Here is a 14,128-nt window from a genome sequence, read left to right as displayed (position 1 = left end):
AGGATGTTTTCTACATCTACTAGGCCTATTATATAAGCTATAGGCCTATTACCAATGCTAGCTACTATAATAATAGCCTAAGATAACTAAAAAAAATAATATAGCCTAATGCAGGAGCAGTTCGGTCAGTTTTAGCTAATTCTTTCAACAGCTATAATTGATCAAATTCCAAAACACTCTCATAACTTTCTGATCTGCAGCGTGGTGTGTAGCCTACCTATTTAAAAAATGTGTAGTCACCATATGTTCCAGCATAATCACACCTTAAACATATTATTCAGCTAGATATTTTGTATTAAAGCAAACACTCGTCGACTTGCTCACTTTTTAACGTTAATGCATAACATCATAGCTCCATGTGTAGTAGAAGGTCGCCCTCTGGGGATAGCTTCAAAAACTTTCTATAGAATAGGCCTCCTACATTAAATTAGCTATTGCCTAAACCTACAAGTCTTATGAGAAAAAAAATATTCATGTTATCATTGGCTATGGTAAAATGTATGAAAACGAATAAATACATTTTAAAAAGTGAACCCTATTTGCTGTGGTATGCCTGTAGCCCATCACTGAGAACAGCTGGTGAAAATCAGGCTACATGCCCACATAGGATAGGCTATTGTTCAAGTCAGGTTTATAAACCATTGAACAATGAAACAATCAGACTTTTCTCTATTTGACCACTGGGTGACAATAGTGTATTACTGTTTATGAATTATCTCCCATTCATAACCTCCTCCTCATTGTTTCGCTATAATTTCTACTGGACATAATACATTTATGTCATCAAGATAATCGGATTATTGAGGATAATCATAGTAATGCATATGTGACTTCATATGTCGCTATACATATGTTAAAAACTACACTACCCACAAATATGTATGCGGAGCACACGTCGCCATGTTGTAGGAAATCCGTTTGCACTGTGGATTAGAGTTTAATCCACAAGAAGGGAGTCAGGGCGACTCAATGGATCAAACAAGAAAGAAGAAAGACTAACCCGTGAGGCCACAGAATTTAAGTCTTATAAAAACAAAGAAGAATACATATTTATTATTTACAGGCCACTGTGGTCTCTTGACAAAAACTGCAACATCTCGCGCACAGCCTTTTTATTGTCGCGCGCCGCACAGACTCCCCCCCCTCCTTTCCCGCATAGAGACAGTCTGAGCCATTTTCTGAAATCGGTTCTTTTGAAGAGTTCGTTTTAAAGAGCCGGTTCCGCAAACAATTTAGCGATTCTTTTACGTCATGACGTGTTGCGTCACCAGCGTGGCATTTATGTTACAGTCTATGGTCTAACCTTGAAATTGAGCCATTTGCTGGCACATATTAAGAAATGTTACGGTTTTTTTATCACCAGTTTTAATAAAATTATGTTTGCGTGTCTTAATTAATAATCAAAGTTGATCAAAGTTTACATTTAAGTCATAAACATTTTCCAGTAGCCTACATTTTATTAGAAATAGGCTAGTTGTTATTCTTTGGCTAATTTTGGAAACGGTTTGTCATATGAATTTCCTTAATAAGTTCACTAATATTATCCAGGAATACAAAATTAATGTAACTGTTAATGAATGTGCTATTGTTTTCAATGCCATTCCATCTGGAATGTCTATTGCTGCGTTGCTGCCTTCTCTGAACTTTGAAGCATAGCGTGTATACTTTTCTGTAGAGCAATAAAAATAACTAGAAACATCAGAGGTTCGTGACTTTTCTTTCTGTTTTAAAGATGCCTTGGATTGTTTGAAAACTTAAATGGGAATAAGGACAATTCAATTATATTTACTGCTTGCTAAATTTTACATACATAAACATTTTCTGGTTCCAAATCTCTCCTTTCTTTTTCAAAATAGATGTATAAGTCGTAATCCAAGCTCTGTAAATTCTAAAGCAACGAAAAAGTTACTAGCCTATTTTTCTGGCCTGTTCGTCTTTTGTGCCCATCTAACATTTATTGCATTGTTTCCTTTTTGTTACCCCAGCAACACGTCTTATTAATGTATGTTTAATTTTTAAAAAAGACAGATATACGGTTCTCTCGATGAGTCGGTGAAATTGTTGACTCAAGAGCCGATTCAGTCATGTTTGTTAACGAGCCGTTCAGACAGGATTTATGAACAGGTTCAAACGATTCCCTGAAAAGATTCGACTCAACCGAACGATTCGTTCACGAATCGGACATCGCTACTCCCTCAGAGAAATTGACAGCAGCTGGGTCGCCTGTGTGAGCAAACCCGAAGGACAGACACGGCAGAAAATAAAACTCTGCCGCTACAGTGGGCTCCCCCTTCCCCTTTCCCCCACCGTTTGAGCGTACATATCAACAAGCCGACCCGGACGAGCGCCCTGACTCCGTTTCCCCGCTTTTATAGCGGAGCGGTCAGGACTTTCCTCGCGAACTGAAACGTCAGTAGCTTAGCCGAGCTAGCGGGCTAACGCGACTAGCTGGGTTCAGCTACAAGGAGGAATTACAATTATTCCACCGAGAAACACTGAAGGATGTCGGGGAAGGAGCAGACTAAACAATCCACCACCGAACGGCTCGTAAAAGGTACATTTTCTATGTGAAACCTCGTGTATTTATTCAGTTTTGCGGGTTTTGTGTTAGCTAACCCGCTCTGGTAGCTGATGGGTGACATTCAGTTTATATGCAATATAAATATAAGCAATTGAAGACATCTGTTGTGTTGACTGACTTTTGGATAACTTAAAAAGTCTAATGACACACATGTTGATGGCTAATTTGACAGGTTGACTCAGGCTGCGTGCATGGGATAAGCTGCCATGAATTAAATGAGATCAATGAAGTTTTAGGATGTAGTGTGCAAACATTACGCAGAAGGAAAGCTCTTTTTAGTGAATTAGACCATTGTAGGGATATTAGTGGGAATGCGTGGTATTCAAAATGGCCTGAATATGCAAAGCTCCTGTGAAAGCCGCCAAACCCGTGTCAGTTAGGAAAAAAAACAAAAAAATGTTTACTCATATATATATAATGGATTTTGTATGTATACATTTAGATCTAAAATGTTAACAGATGTTAAAAGTTTACTTTGTATGCAATAAATAAAACTGAATAGATGTATGACTCTTAAAATGAGACTGATCTAACTTTATGTAAACAGATTTTAGTGAGCTTAACTCACTTACTGTCTTAGAAAGACCGTAGAGGTTTACATGCACAACATTGTTAACATTGATTCACATTATTGTAGTGCACTTGCTTCCATTTTTCCCTGGAGTTTAGGCAAACACTGTCACATTATCTTCCTCTCTTGACGGAGATAGAACTAAACTAATTGAAGTTACCTATGTGATCCCAATTAACCTCATTCAAATAATCTTTAAAGTCAAGAAAGGATTGACCCCTTGTTAGGTGGTGATGCTTTTAAGCATCAGCTCCCTATCAAGGGCTCGTTGGAGTTTCTAATGTCAAAGGAGTGAGACAGACACAGTAGAGTAATACTCTAATTGGATCATTTGGACCATGGTTACATGGATAGAAGCATCCGGGGAACTTGGACTTGTTTTTGATTAAAACTAGTGTGTCCGCTGACATATATAGTGTGTTCTTTCCTGTCAGTCTCTTATGTGCTGCTGTCAGCTCGATGTGTTTTGGCTGATCGGGCTCAATTAGACGGCCTCTGTAATGAGCTGATAGCACTGGGCTCTTTAGTAGTCTAGTTCTGGATCCGTAATGACTTGCATCTCCCTTCCCAAGTCAGACCATTCAGCGATCTAAATCGCTACAGACAAAAAACCCTCCTCATTAAAAAGAGCCGAAGCCTCTTTCTGTCTAGAATCTGTGATCCCCGTTTTGCAGGAACAGGAGCATTTCAGCTCCAAATTGGTTCCAGGTTTCACTGAATACCTCTTTTCAGTTTAAGCACTCAAACACCTGGATTTTATGTACATGTATGCTTAATTGCTGGCTGTCTGAATTTTTTTTAATTTGTAGGCGACGGTGGCCAGACATCTATGTTGTCGAAAGGTTGAGAATTATTCAGTGAAACAAGACAGCATTGGGAGCATTGTCTGATGCAAGTGTTAATAGAGTTTGTGCCTGGCTACTTTTTCAGTGGCGTTTTTCCATTCATTTTTCCCATAGGGATTTTTTAAATGTCTTTTTTATAAAGGTTGAAAGCTGTGAACCAAGCCAAACAGCTATAAGGTGAAAAGTATTTAAAAATCAGAACATAGGAGAAAAAACCCCGCAAGGTACAAGAAATTAGCGAGGGGAAATTGTATATAATATATAAAGTATTCCTTGATCATTTATGTTAATGCATAGTGCTTTTAAGGCTACGTCTACACTCATCCAGATAAATTTTAAGTTTTCGTCTAAAAACGCTCTGCATCCACACTATCATTTTCAATCGTTTTCCCAAAAAATTTCATCTACACTGAAACATCTGAATATGCTTACATCCCCGTACTGCGCATGAGCAAATCCAAGACGCTTCGACTTGCGTCATTTCCGCTACTCGTTTGTTTACTCTTTAAGCCTCCGTTTTCACAGTCCACACTACGACGCAAAGACGGCGTTTTCAAATTTATCCACTTTGGAGAGCGTTTTCAAAACGATACGTTTTAATTGACTTAAAAAGCTGTCTGTGTTGACGGAAGGCCAAAACGGAGAGAAAAATGAAAACGTATAAGTGTGGACATGGCCTAAGAGATACAACTCTAAAATGTAAAAATCTATTAGTCAATGTTAAAATTAACAATGAACAATATTTTTAACCTAGATTAATGTTACAATTGGACTCTTATTTTATACTAATGTTACCATTTCATATAAATCCAAACAGTCTTGCTTTAAGATTGCAATCTTTATAAATAAAGGCCATAGGATTGAAATTAAACACATTGGGCCTCATTCATGAAGCATGAGCAGAACGAATTTGTGTGTAAATTGTTCGTAAAGCCGCTCTTATGTAAATTTTAGGATTCGCAAAAATGTTTGTATTTTCAAAATGTTAGTTGGTATGAAAGAAATGTACACATGTAAATGGTGTGTAAAACATTTGACCTTTCTGTGTTCTAATTTAGGCAAACTGATGACGTTGCATTTTGATGCACTATGTACCTTAATAGTATTTCAAGAGTTGATTTGCCCCGTCTTTTTTTTTTAAAAGAAAATAAATGTCTAAATTAGGTGGTTTGAATAATGCCTTAAAGTCATGACAGATGCTTGGCTAGGTTTGATGGTTCTTCATCAGTTTTAATTGCAAAGTAATTAAAAATTTCACTTCTACTCCTCTCTTTATTAATTTGTTTTGTCATCTTGAGTGAGATTAAACTGCTATATCCATTTTGTTAGTCTATGTTGTTGACACATTTGCTGCGTAAGTTTGGGTAGTGCACTGCCACCGAGCAGTGAACTTCGAAACAGCAGCATATACAGAAATGTGCAAAATCATCATATAGTACCATTTGAAATAAAATTTATACTGGTATTTTTCCAGTACCAGTATACCGCGCATCCCCACTCTGCAATTCGAGTAAATCACTCGCATATGTGACTAAATCTTCACTCTGGGTGATAATATCTATCATTAGCCATTGTCTAATACATTATTGAATTTTACTCGCCAGTGTACGTTAGCATAGACACATTTTTACTCACTGAATACGATTTCGCTCTCTGTCAAGCGATCTGTTTGTCTTGCTATCACAAGACCAAGCTCAATTTAAGATTGAACGGGTCTGGGGAGCCGACTATGTATTTTTTACTGCACAAGAGGTGTGATCAACGAGCATTATTCAAATGACTACGCAATTGGATGGTCCTTCAACCAATCAGACCACAAGAGGAGTGATCAACAGGCAACAATCCATTCCTATCTGTCATCATGTTAAACAGCGCACCAGGTGGATAAGCCAGTCTGTGATTTGGTTCCCGCAAAAATTTAACAGAAGCAGTAGAAATTAATGGACAGGTTTCCAGACGGAGTTGCAGGGCGAAATTAAGTTGCCGACAGATCAGGCTGGATTTGCCAAGTCTAGCAATCTGTACGTTTTCAATTCAGCTCAAGAGATTCGTGGAGTACCTGTATTTGACGTGACAAACTCTACTGTGAAGGCGCAACCCTCTGCATCGCTTTGCTGAGAGCACCGTTTCTCTCATGCGCAAAGACAGCATGCGCGAGAGTCTCTCATACCATGCAGAAACCACCCGCAACATGAAAACAATATTATTTGTTGTAGTTTCCTATCAACATAACAGAGTTCATTTGGAATTATTCAGCTTTTAAGAACAAGCAAAATGCAGTTTCTCTGGTATTGGGTTGAACTACTGCACATACGGCAATCTCATTGGCTGGAGCTCATCTATTACCCAGAGCCATGTAGAGAGTGAGTCGCAACAACTCCATACATGGCTCTGCTATTACCGTCACTGTTTTGATTTCAGCAAATCAGTTCAAGCAAACGCTAACAATGTGATTTAATTTTCATGAACCCAGCAACTAGGCCTGTCACGATAACAAATTTTGCTGGACGATAAATTGGCGATAAAGAAATTATTGCGATAAACGATAATATTGTCATTCTGAGACCATTTTTATCTAAAATAATGATAATGGCATACAAATACAGGTACACCTTTTCAAAGATCAATAAACTTTAATTCCTAAAGACTATTTAACACTAAAAATGGAAAACATTTTAAATAACCATGATAAATGAACAAAACAACCAAAAACAATTATCGCGGCTGGAAAAATTATCGAGCAAATTTTTTTTTATTGTGCGATTTAATTGATTTATCGACTATCGTGACCGGCCTACCAGCAACTCATCAATCTTTAGTGCATTGTATATTGTTGTTAGTAGTATAATTGATCGTATTGGTAGTATTTGTCAATATCTTAAGCACCACCAACAGTCCTAATTTCAGTTAAAATGGAAAATATGCATTCATATATGGTAACCAAGTTTTTAGTTCTAATTACTAAAATAAAGTTCTATCATTAAATAGTGCTTGATTAATAATAGAAAAATGATATCATAATAGCATAATATAATGCATCACCGTGTGAACAACCTTTTAGGATTGTACTGCCAATTTCCCTGTGGAGAAAATGTGCGTTTCTAAGGCTGCCGCACTCTATTGTTATTGTAACTGTTAGCACCTTGAAACCACTGCTAGTCAATGACCAATCAGTGTTGAGTGCCGTTGCGCCAGGATTCTGATACCACCTCGAGATGGTCTGGGTAAGCATTTTTTTTCTGGCCGATGAAAGATGAATTCAGTCGACTCGTGTAAAAATAAAAACAACCTGTTGATTGCATGCTCGCCTGTTGTTTCGTCCAGAAAAGTATTGTTTAGAAGGTAAAATGACTAAAGCTTGTGTTTAAAAGGGCTGTATTCTCTGTAAGAATGAACTCCAGCATGATTGAAGTGCTGAGTGGGAGTTGAGGTTCTCGCCAAGGCCGTGTCTTGATGAGTCCTCCCACAGCTAAAGCACGGAGCGTGGGGAATCAAGGATCGCAGCGGCACTTTTCTACTCCGCACTCATCAGCCGAGCCGTGTTTGGAACAATACGACGGAGGAGGAGGAAAGATGAGGTTAAGTGCCTTAAAAGCTTTGATTAGTTGCTAGACGTTTCCACGCAACTCTTTTCTCACTTTCCCCTGCTGAGAACGGCAGACAGTAAAGCAGTTGTTGTGCTGTGTATTTAAACATGGACCAGCATTCAGTCGAAATGTTAATATGAATGCAATTCAGGTTGGGTTGCTTTTTGTAGCTATTTTTTTGGGTTGTAGTGGGGGGACCGCATCACTAGGGATGCTTATTTCCTTTTTTTTAACAAGCAAATGGGCAAATATTGGTTGCTGTTTTTTTTTCTCTCTCTCTCTATTACAGGCTAAAATGGCCTTTACATTTTTTTTGTAGTACTTTGAAAGAGGCAGACACTGCATGTTAATCACAATCCAAACAAAGATGCTATATTATGTAATAGGGATGTCAATTTACACAAATTCCCATGATCGATCGTCGTTTAAATTAGCGATCGATTAATCGCTAACCTTAGTGTTAGTTCACCCAAAAATGAAATTAATGTAATTAATGACTCGCCGTAATGTTACACACCCATAAGACCGCCGTTCATCTTCGGAACACAGTTCAAGATATTTTATATTTGCCCGAGAGCTTTTCTGTTCCTTCAATGAAAGTATATGCACACTATACTGTCCATGTCCCGAAAAGTAATAAAAACATCATCAAAGTAGTCCATATGTGACGTCAGTTGGTTAATTAGAATCTCTGAAAGCATCAAAAAAAACATTTTGGCCAAAAAATAACAAAAACTATGACTTTATTCAGCATTGTCTCATCTTCCGTGTTTGTTTTCAATCCTCAAACAAAGATTCGAACGGTTATGAATCAGTATGTTGATTCGTAACAGTATAGTGTGCATACACTTGCATACGCGCTCGAACTAAATATAAAATATCTTAAACTGTGTTCCGAAGATGAATGGAGGTCTTACGGGTGTGGAACGACATTAGCGTGAGTCATTAATGACATCAATTAAATTTTTGGGTTAATTAACCCTTTAATACTTCAATATGCTTGTACAGCAGTGGCTTATAGCAGATAGCATGACAGGATGTGCAAATGCTGCTCAAAACACCATGTTCCTCACCAAATGAATGAGAAGGATTTTTAATCTAAATGAATGGCTATAGGATTGTAAAATTATTTAAATGTAATTAAATTACTTATTCAAATATAAGTATTATTTTTTTATACTTAAAAAAATAAGTATTTATTTAGCTAAAAGAAATGCATCCTATATGAAATTGATCACATATATACAAAATAAATGTAATATTACAAATTACATCTGAACAATCTGATGCGAATGCATAAGTGAACTTGAACTAAGTTATGTGCGCGAGTCAGAATGCGTGACTCGTGTTGTGCACTTCCAGGAGCAACCATAGACTGTAAAAAAAATGGATGTAATTAGGGGTGACCCCGAATAGTCGAAGATTCGATGCATCAATATGCGGAGACCGATTCGACCAAGGATTTCAGTCGAATCTTCGCGGGTGTTATGAAACAAGGATCACCATTTTTGGCAATATGTGGGTGCTCAATACTTAAAGACGTGGCGTGGCACTGAGCTTCGGGTCTGGTGAGCAACCCCTTTAAGGGGTCTCACACCGGGCGAAGCTCAGCGCCGCGCCGGGACATGTCTTTTAAATTTGAATACATTGTTTTCAATGAGTGTACACACCAGCGGCAGCATTTGGCGCCTGTCCGCGGCGACTCCACAGAAATCCTGCCACACCACAGAGCGCCTTTTTAAGGTTTTATATTGAATTTATATTATATTTCCCTTGAATTGTCAATGTACATACTGATTTCACCCTGTGCTACAAGATAAACCACTCATCGTGCAGCTCTTCTGTCAGAAGTCGGTTCAAAATTGCGCTTGTGCATATATAATATGCGCGTTTGGTGTGAGACCATAGCGCCTGAGACGCAGCGCTGAGCTTCGCGTCCGGTGTGCGACCCCCTTTAGGCATAATCCGCTTAAGAATGTTATGAGAGAACGTTTTACAAATGTTTATTCACCACGTTACTTTTATTTAAACCTAAATAAGAAGGCCATTGTCAGTTCGTCTGTCAGTTGGCAGGCAATTTTGAGCGCTTTTACTAAAAGTTGTTCCTGTGTGCAGTGTAAAGGAAAATTCCTGAGGGTTTTACCCTCCTGCTGACTAGTGTCGTGCCCCTCCCAACCCATTCACACACACGCATAAATGATTTTACTATAGAAAGATTTGACAATTCTGATTCGAATGTGTAAATCCTTAGTGAGGGACAGCCCTAGTGTCCGTGACTTCACCCATCGGATTCTGAAGATCAGTTTTGAAGCGTAAAGAAGAGACGAGCTGGCCATTGCCATTTTGCCAACGCATCATCGTTCGTGACGCCCGGATAACAGAAAATGGGCAAAGGGTTGGGATGTGGGCGGAGCTGAGGTGACATGATGACTAACAGATAAATGGCTATCCACCTGTCAATCAGAATGGCCATGCCCTTAATTATGCAGAACTTTAAGGCTTTATATAATGTAAACGAATGAGTTCTAAAATAAAAAATTCACCCCCCTCACAGTTGTCATGAAGGGCAAAATGAGCCATATAGACCAAAACCACAATTTGTACCAGGCTGTAAATGTTTTTTTTCTGCTGTAAAGTTGGGCATTTTTACATGGGGATCAATGAGATTCTGCTCCCTTCTGGAGCCTGTCCCTAGTGGCCAGTAGAAGATTTGCAGTTTAAGTCACTTCCGTATTGGCTTCAAGAGAAACTGCGGGAGGTTGCTGCTTGGGAGTAATGCAATGAAACACAGCAACTAAACCCAAAAATCACAATGTTTTATTACCATAGTGTTCTCATTAATCTTATGTAATATGACAGTCCCAATCATAGTGTTTATTAGTTATGCATTGCTGTTGGAGCTGCACATTGAATCTGATCACCGCCATGCGTTTACTACCGCTCGCTTCTAACGTTAATTTCTGAACCAAATGCATCCTAGAGATAAATCAGCTATAGATAGGCCTGCACAAAATAAATATAATATTACAACTTACATTTGCACAAAACAAAAGGCTGCGAATGCACATGCAAACTAGCAGTCATGATGGTGTAACTCCAGCTGTATAATGGTCCCAAACCGAACTCCGGCATGCTCGATTCATTTTTCCTCCTGTTTTGCCGTTTACTCTGCTTAATCGATGATCTAATTAATCGTTAACATCCCTATTATGTTAGCCTAGAAATCTAGACGCACCCTCGCGGCAGCAAATTTAATCTGCCTACAAGTGTCGCCTAGGAACTCTCAATACCCTTCTGAGCTGTATTCCTCACAATCTGGACGGGCCAATCACATCATTTATAGAGTCGGCGGGCGGGGCCATAATGACAACGGCCGAGTTAAGTTTGCGTGCTTCTAGTAAACACAGAAACTGGCGAACGGCGGCGGTCTTTCGAATCAGCTTTGACTGCGATTCCGGAAGACTTGGAGTTAAGCTTTTCTCTGAGAAAAGAACAAAGAACGGCACTGAAGTCATTCTTAAAAAGGGAAGATGTGTTCGGAGTTTAGCCGACCGGATACAGCGAATGTTTAATCTGTCAGCGAGCTCTGCTTCACCTTCGTTGCTCTGGTTGGTTGTAGCGCTATCCTATCGTGTGCAGAGGGAGTTTGAAAGACAACCGTTTATCCCGCCCCCCGGATTGAGCCCTGTCTATGGTGAGTTTCCAGACCAAACATCTTGATGTGGGTCTGGCTTGTCAGGCTACTATTATGTAGCATGAACAGCAAAAACAGAACTTTATCTTTTTGCAATTATGCTACATGAAACATATCTGCACAAAACAAAAACAGCAGATAGACTGATTTAAAATGCTAATTCATTCCCTGACGGTAAGTGGTGCTTATGGAACAGCAGTGGTAATGGCGTTTTCCTTACTGGTGTACACTTTAATAGGCATTATATGGAGGTAAGCGGAAAATAACATGCCATCAAAACTTCTGAAGAGATACATTAATATAAACCCCCACCTCTGATTCAATTATTTATATTTTTCTTCCAATATTTTTAGAATCGGAACAGTATTTTCTCTGCTGGTGTGTCTGTGCTGTCCTCTCGTTTTTTTCTCCAACTTCAGCGTGTCATGGTTACAGACTTTGTCATATTTTCACACAAATTACGTTTTGGATAATGATTTTATGGCAATGAAGTTTGTGTACAAGTCAAGAACCGAGAACAGCCAAAAATTAAACAAAACCGGTCATCAATCAACTTTTTTTGTTCTTTTTTTTTTTTTTTTTCAAACTCATGACGACATCTGGTCAGGTCAGTTTGATGGTTGGTAGTGCATCTTTAATCATCAGCCTAAAATCATATTACCATCTAATTCATGTCGTCTGGAAAGGAGTTATGTAGCTGATGCTATAAAGTTTTGGACCCCTGTCAGGCTGCTGGTAAATTTGATGTTTTGACCTTTTGGCTTATTTACAGATAGAAACTAGAGCTGTCAGGGTCAGCGTCACCCTGCTTGTGTAATTATTCTGTCCTCATGCATGATTAACGGACCTCGGGCCCGTCTCTCAACGCGGCCTCTCTCTAGGTTCGCCTGTACTGCCCAAGATAGCTCTTTTCATCCATGCCCAGAACAAGTCCATGAGACTTCTTACCTAAAAGGTTCTCTAATATCAGTAAAAAACAAAACAAAAAAAAACAGTTAGTGCTATAAAACCACAGATCAGGCCAACACAGGAAGTTACGCCTTTTCTAGCTTCCTTATTAATATACATGCAGTCTGGTCCAAATGACTCCCTATTAAAGGGATAGTACAATTCTGTTATAATTTTCCCACCAACTTGCTTGCTTTTCCATGAAAAAAATAAGATATTTTGAAGAATATTACAAATCTTTTTGTCTATACAATAAAAGTGCCCATTGACTTCCATTATATAAACAAAAAGCTTGGAGATATTTTCTAAATGTTATGTTCTACAGACAAAAGCTAGTCATAGAAGTTTGGAACTGCATGAGGGTGTGCGTTAACAATGACAAGATGTTCATTTTTGGTTAAACTGAGGGAGAGTTCAACCAAAAATGAAAATCCTGTCATTGTTTATGCACACCCTCATGCAGTTCCAAACTTGTATGACTAACTTTTTTTTTCTTTTTTTTTTTAAAGATTGCAGAATCAGAAATCTATTTCGTTTTAAATGCATTCATTATTAGTCATGGTTGGACTGCAATGGAGTGATCAAGTGAAAAAAACGCTGTTTCTCTGTTCTTGAAAACTGACCTCCTTTTTAAGTGGGCCTTCATTGGGTTGGGTTGTGATATCATATATACAGTATTTTAGTACTTTGATAGTAAAATTCCCCTCCCGTCCTGAGGGCTTCATTTACACATGCAAATTCTCCACACTGAGAGGTTACACATTTTCTCTGCCGTTGCTGCAGAAGACTGAACTCAACCCTCGAGCCAGATAATAGCCTTGTTACTGCTTTAGTTAATACAGGCAAATGAGCAGGTGTCCTTCCATTATTCTGTCAAGCATGAAATATTCACCCTCTTTCTCTTCCTCATACTGGCATGCAACAAGACCAACACCCTCTGATGGTTTCTGCCTGAGCAGACTCCGAAGTCATCGGAAAAGAGTTGATTTTATAAACCCAAATTGATCCTTTGCTCCTAATTCTACTGCTGGAGTCCCTGCAAGGTTCCTAGTCATCTGAGCTTGAAGCTTTATTGTGGTCTGTCATGCCTGTGGTCCCAGCGCTGAAAGCCGTGGCCGTCGGCCAGACCCACATTCTTCTGGAGAGCGAGTCGTGCCAACCTGGCCTGTGACCCTAGCGGAGAGGATTCCGTATCGATGTCGACAGCTGGCCTTCCACCCCACCCTAACTTCGGGACGTAACTTCCCCACTCCTCTCAAACTGTTTTGAATGTTGTGGAATTCCTGCAACTGAAAATAGCTTAAGGCTCGGGGGGTTGCAGAGCAATTCCAGAAGGCATTTGTTTGCATGCCGCCCGCCTCTGTTTTCGCCCGTGCACACGGTGTCTGAATGTAAAATCCCAGCCCCCAGGTTTGTCGAGGGTTTGTTTAAGCTGTCTTCGCCACAACGAAGACAGGCCTGTGCGCGTTTGTTGGGGGAAGGGAAGGGACCAGCTGTGGCCATATGTGTTCTGATAACCCACATAGCTTTGTGGGAGAGTCCCAAATTCTGACCAGTAATGGTAACCGTTACCACCATGCATATGTTTCACTTTTAGTTTCTGGCAGGCAGCTTGGCATTGCGTTTTTCAGACAACCTCACTGCAAACTGTATGTTTTCAGTTATCGTCATGAATTGAGTAATACCTTGTCGTCTTGCAACCGTGAAGTTTCACACACCAGTTTAATCTGCCTGTATTCAGGGAAAGAATTTAAAGTGAAGCAATGATAATTAGTGCTGTTGCAAGGATAGTTTTTGCATGAGTTTTTCTTTCTAACAAACCATTAAGTGTAAATCATGCCCCACAGCCGATGCCATGTCATTGCCCTAATTATTCACACAGTCACCACCAACAAAGATAAT

At 39.2% G+C, this 14,128-nt stretch overlaps 1 protein-coding gene across 2 annotated transcripts in view; it reads left to right on the top strand.

The window, feature by feature from the left end:
* Positions 1-2,179: 2,179 nt before the first annotated feature.
* Positions 2,180-14,128, top strand: part of ppp3ccb (protein phosphatase 3, catalytic subunit, gamma isozyme, b) — a 37,668-nt gene continuing 25,719 nt past the window's right edge. Inside the window, exon 1 of one of the 2 annotated variants that reach the window (XM_067434060.1) lies at positions 2,180-2,554. In XM_067434060.1, the coding sequence (XP_067290161.1) occupies positions 2,503-2,554 (52 nt within the window). In that variant the 5' untranslated portion in view covers positions 2,180-2,502. The remainder of the gene's footprint in view (positions 2,555-14,128) is intronic. The other variant, XM_067434059.1, reaches the window with a different exon arrangement.

Source organism: Pseudorasbora parva, chromosome 23, assembly GCF_024679245.1.
Source record: "Pseudorasbora parva isolate DD20220531a chromosome 23, ASM2467924v1, whole genome shotgun sequence".
In the NCBI taxonomy this organism is placed as follows: Eukaryota; Metazoa; Chordata; class Actinopteri; order Cypriniformes; family Gobionidae; genus Pseudorasbora; species Pseudorasbora parva.
The sequence above is the reverse complement of the archived record's forward strand: the minus strand, read 5'-3'. Positions and strand labels throughout refer to the sequence as shown.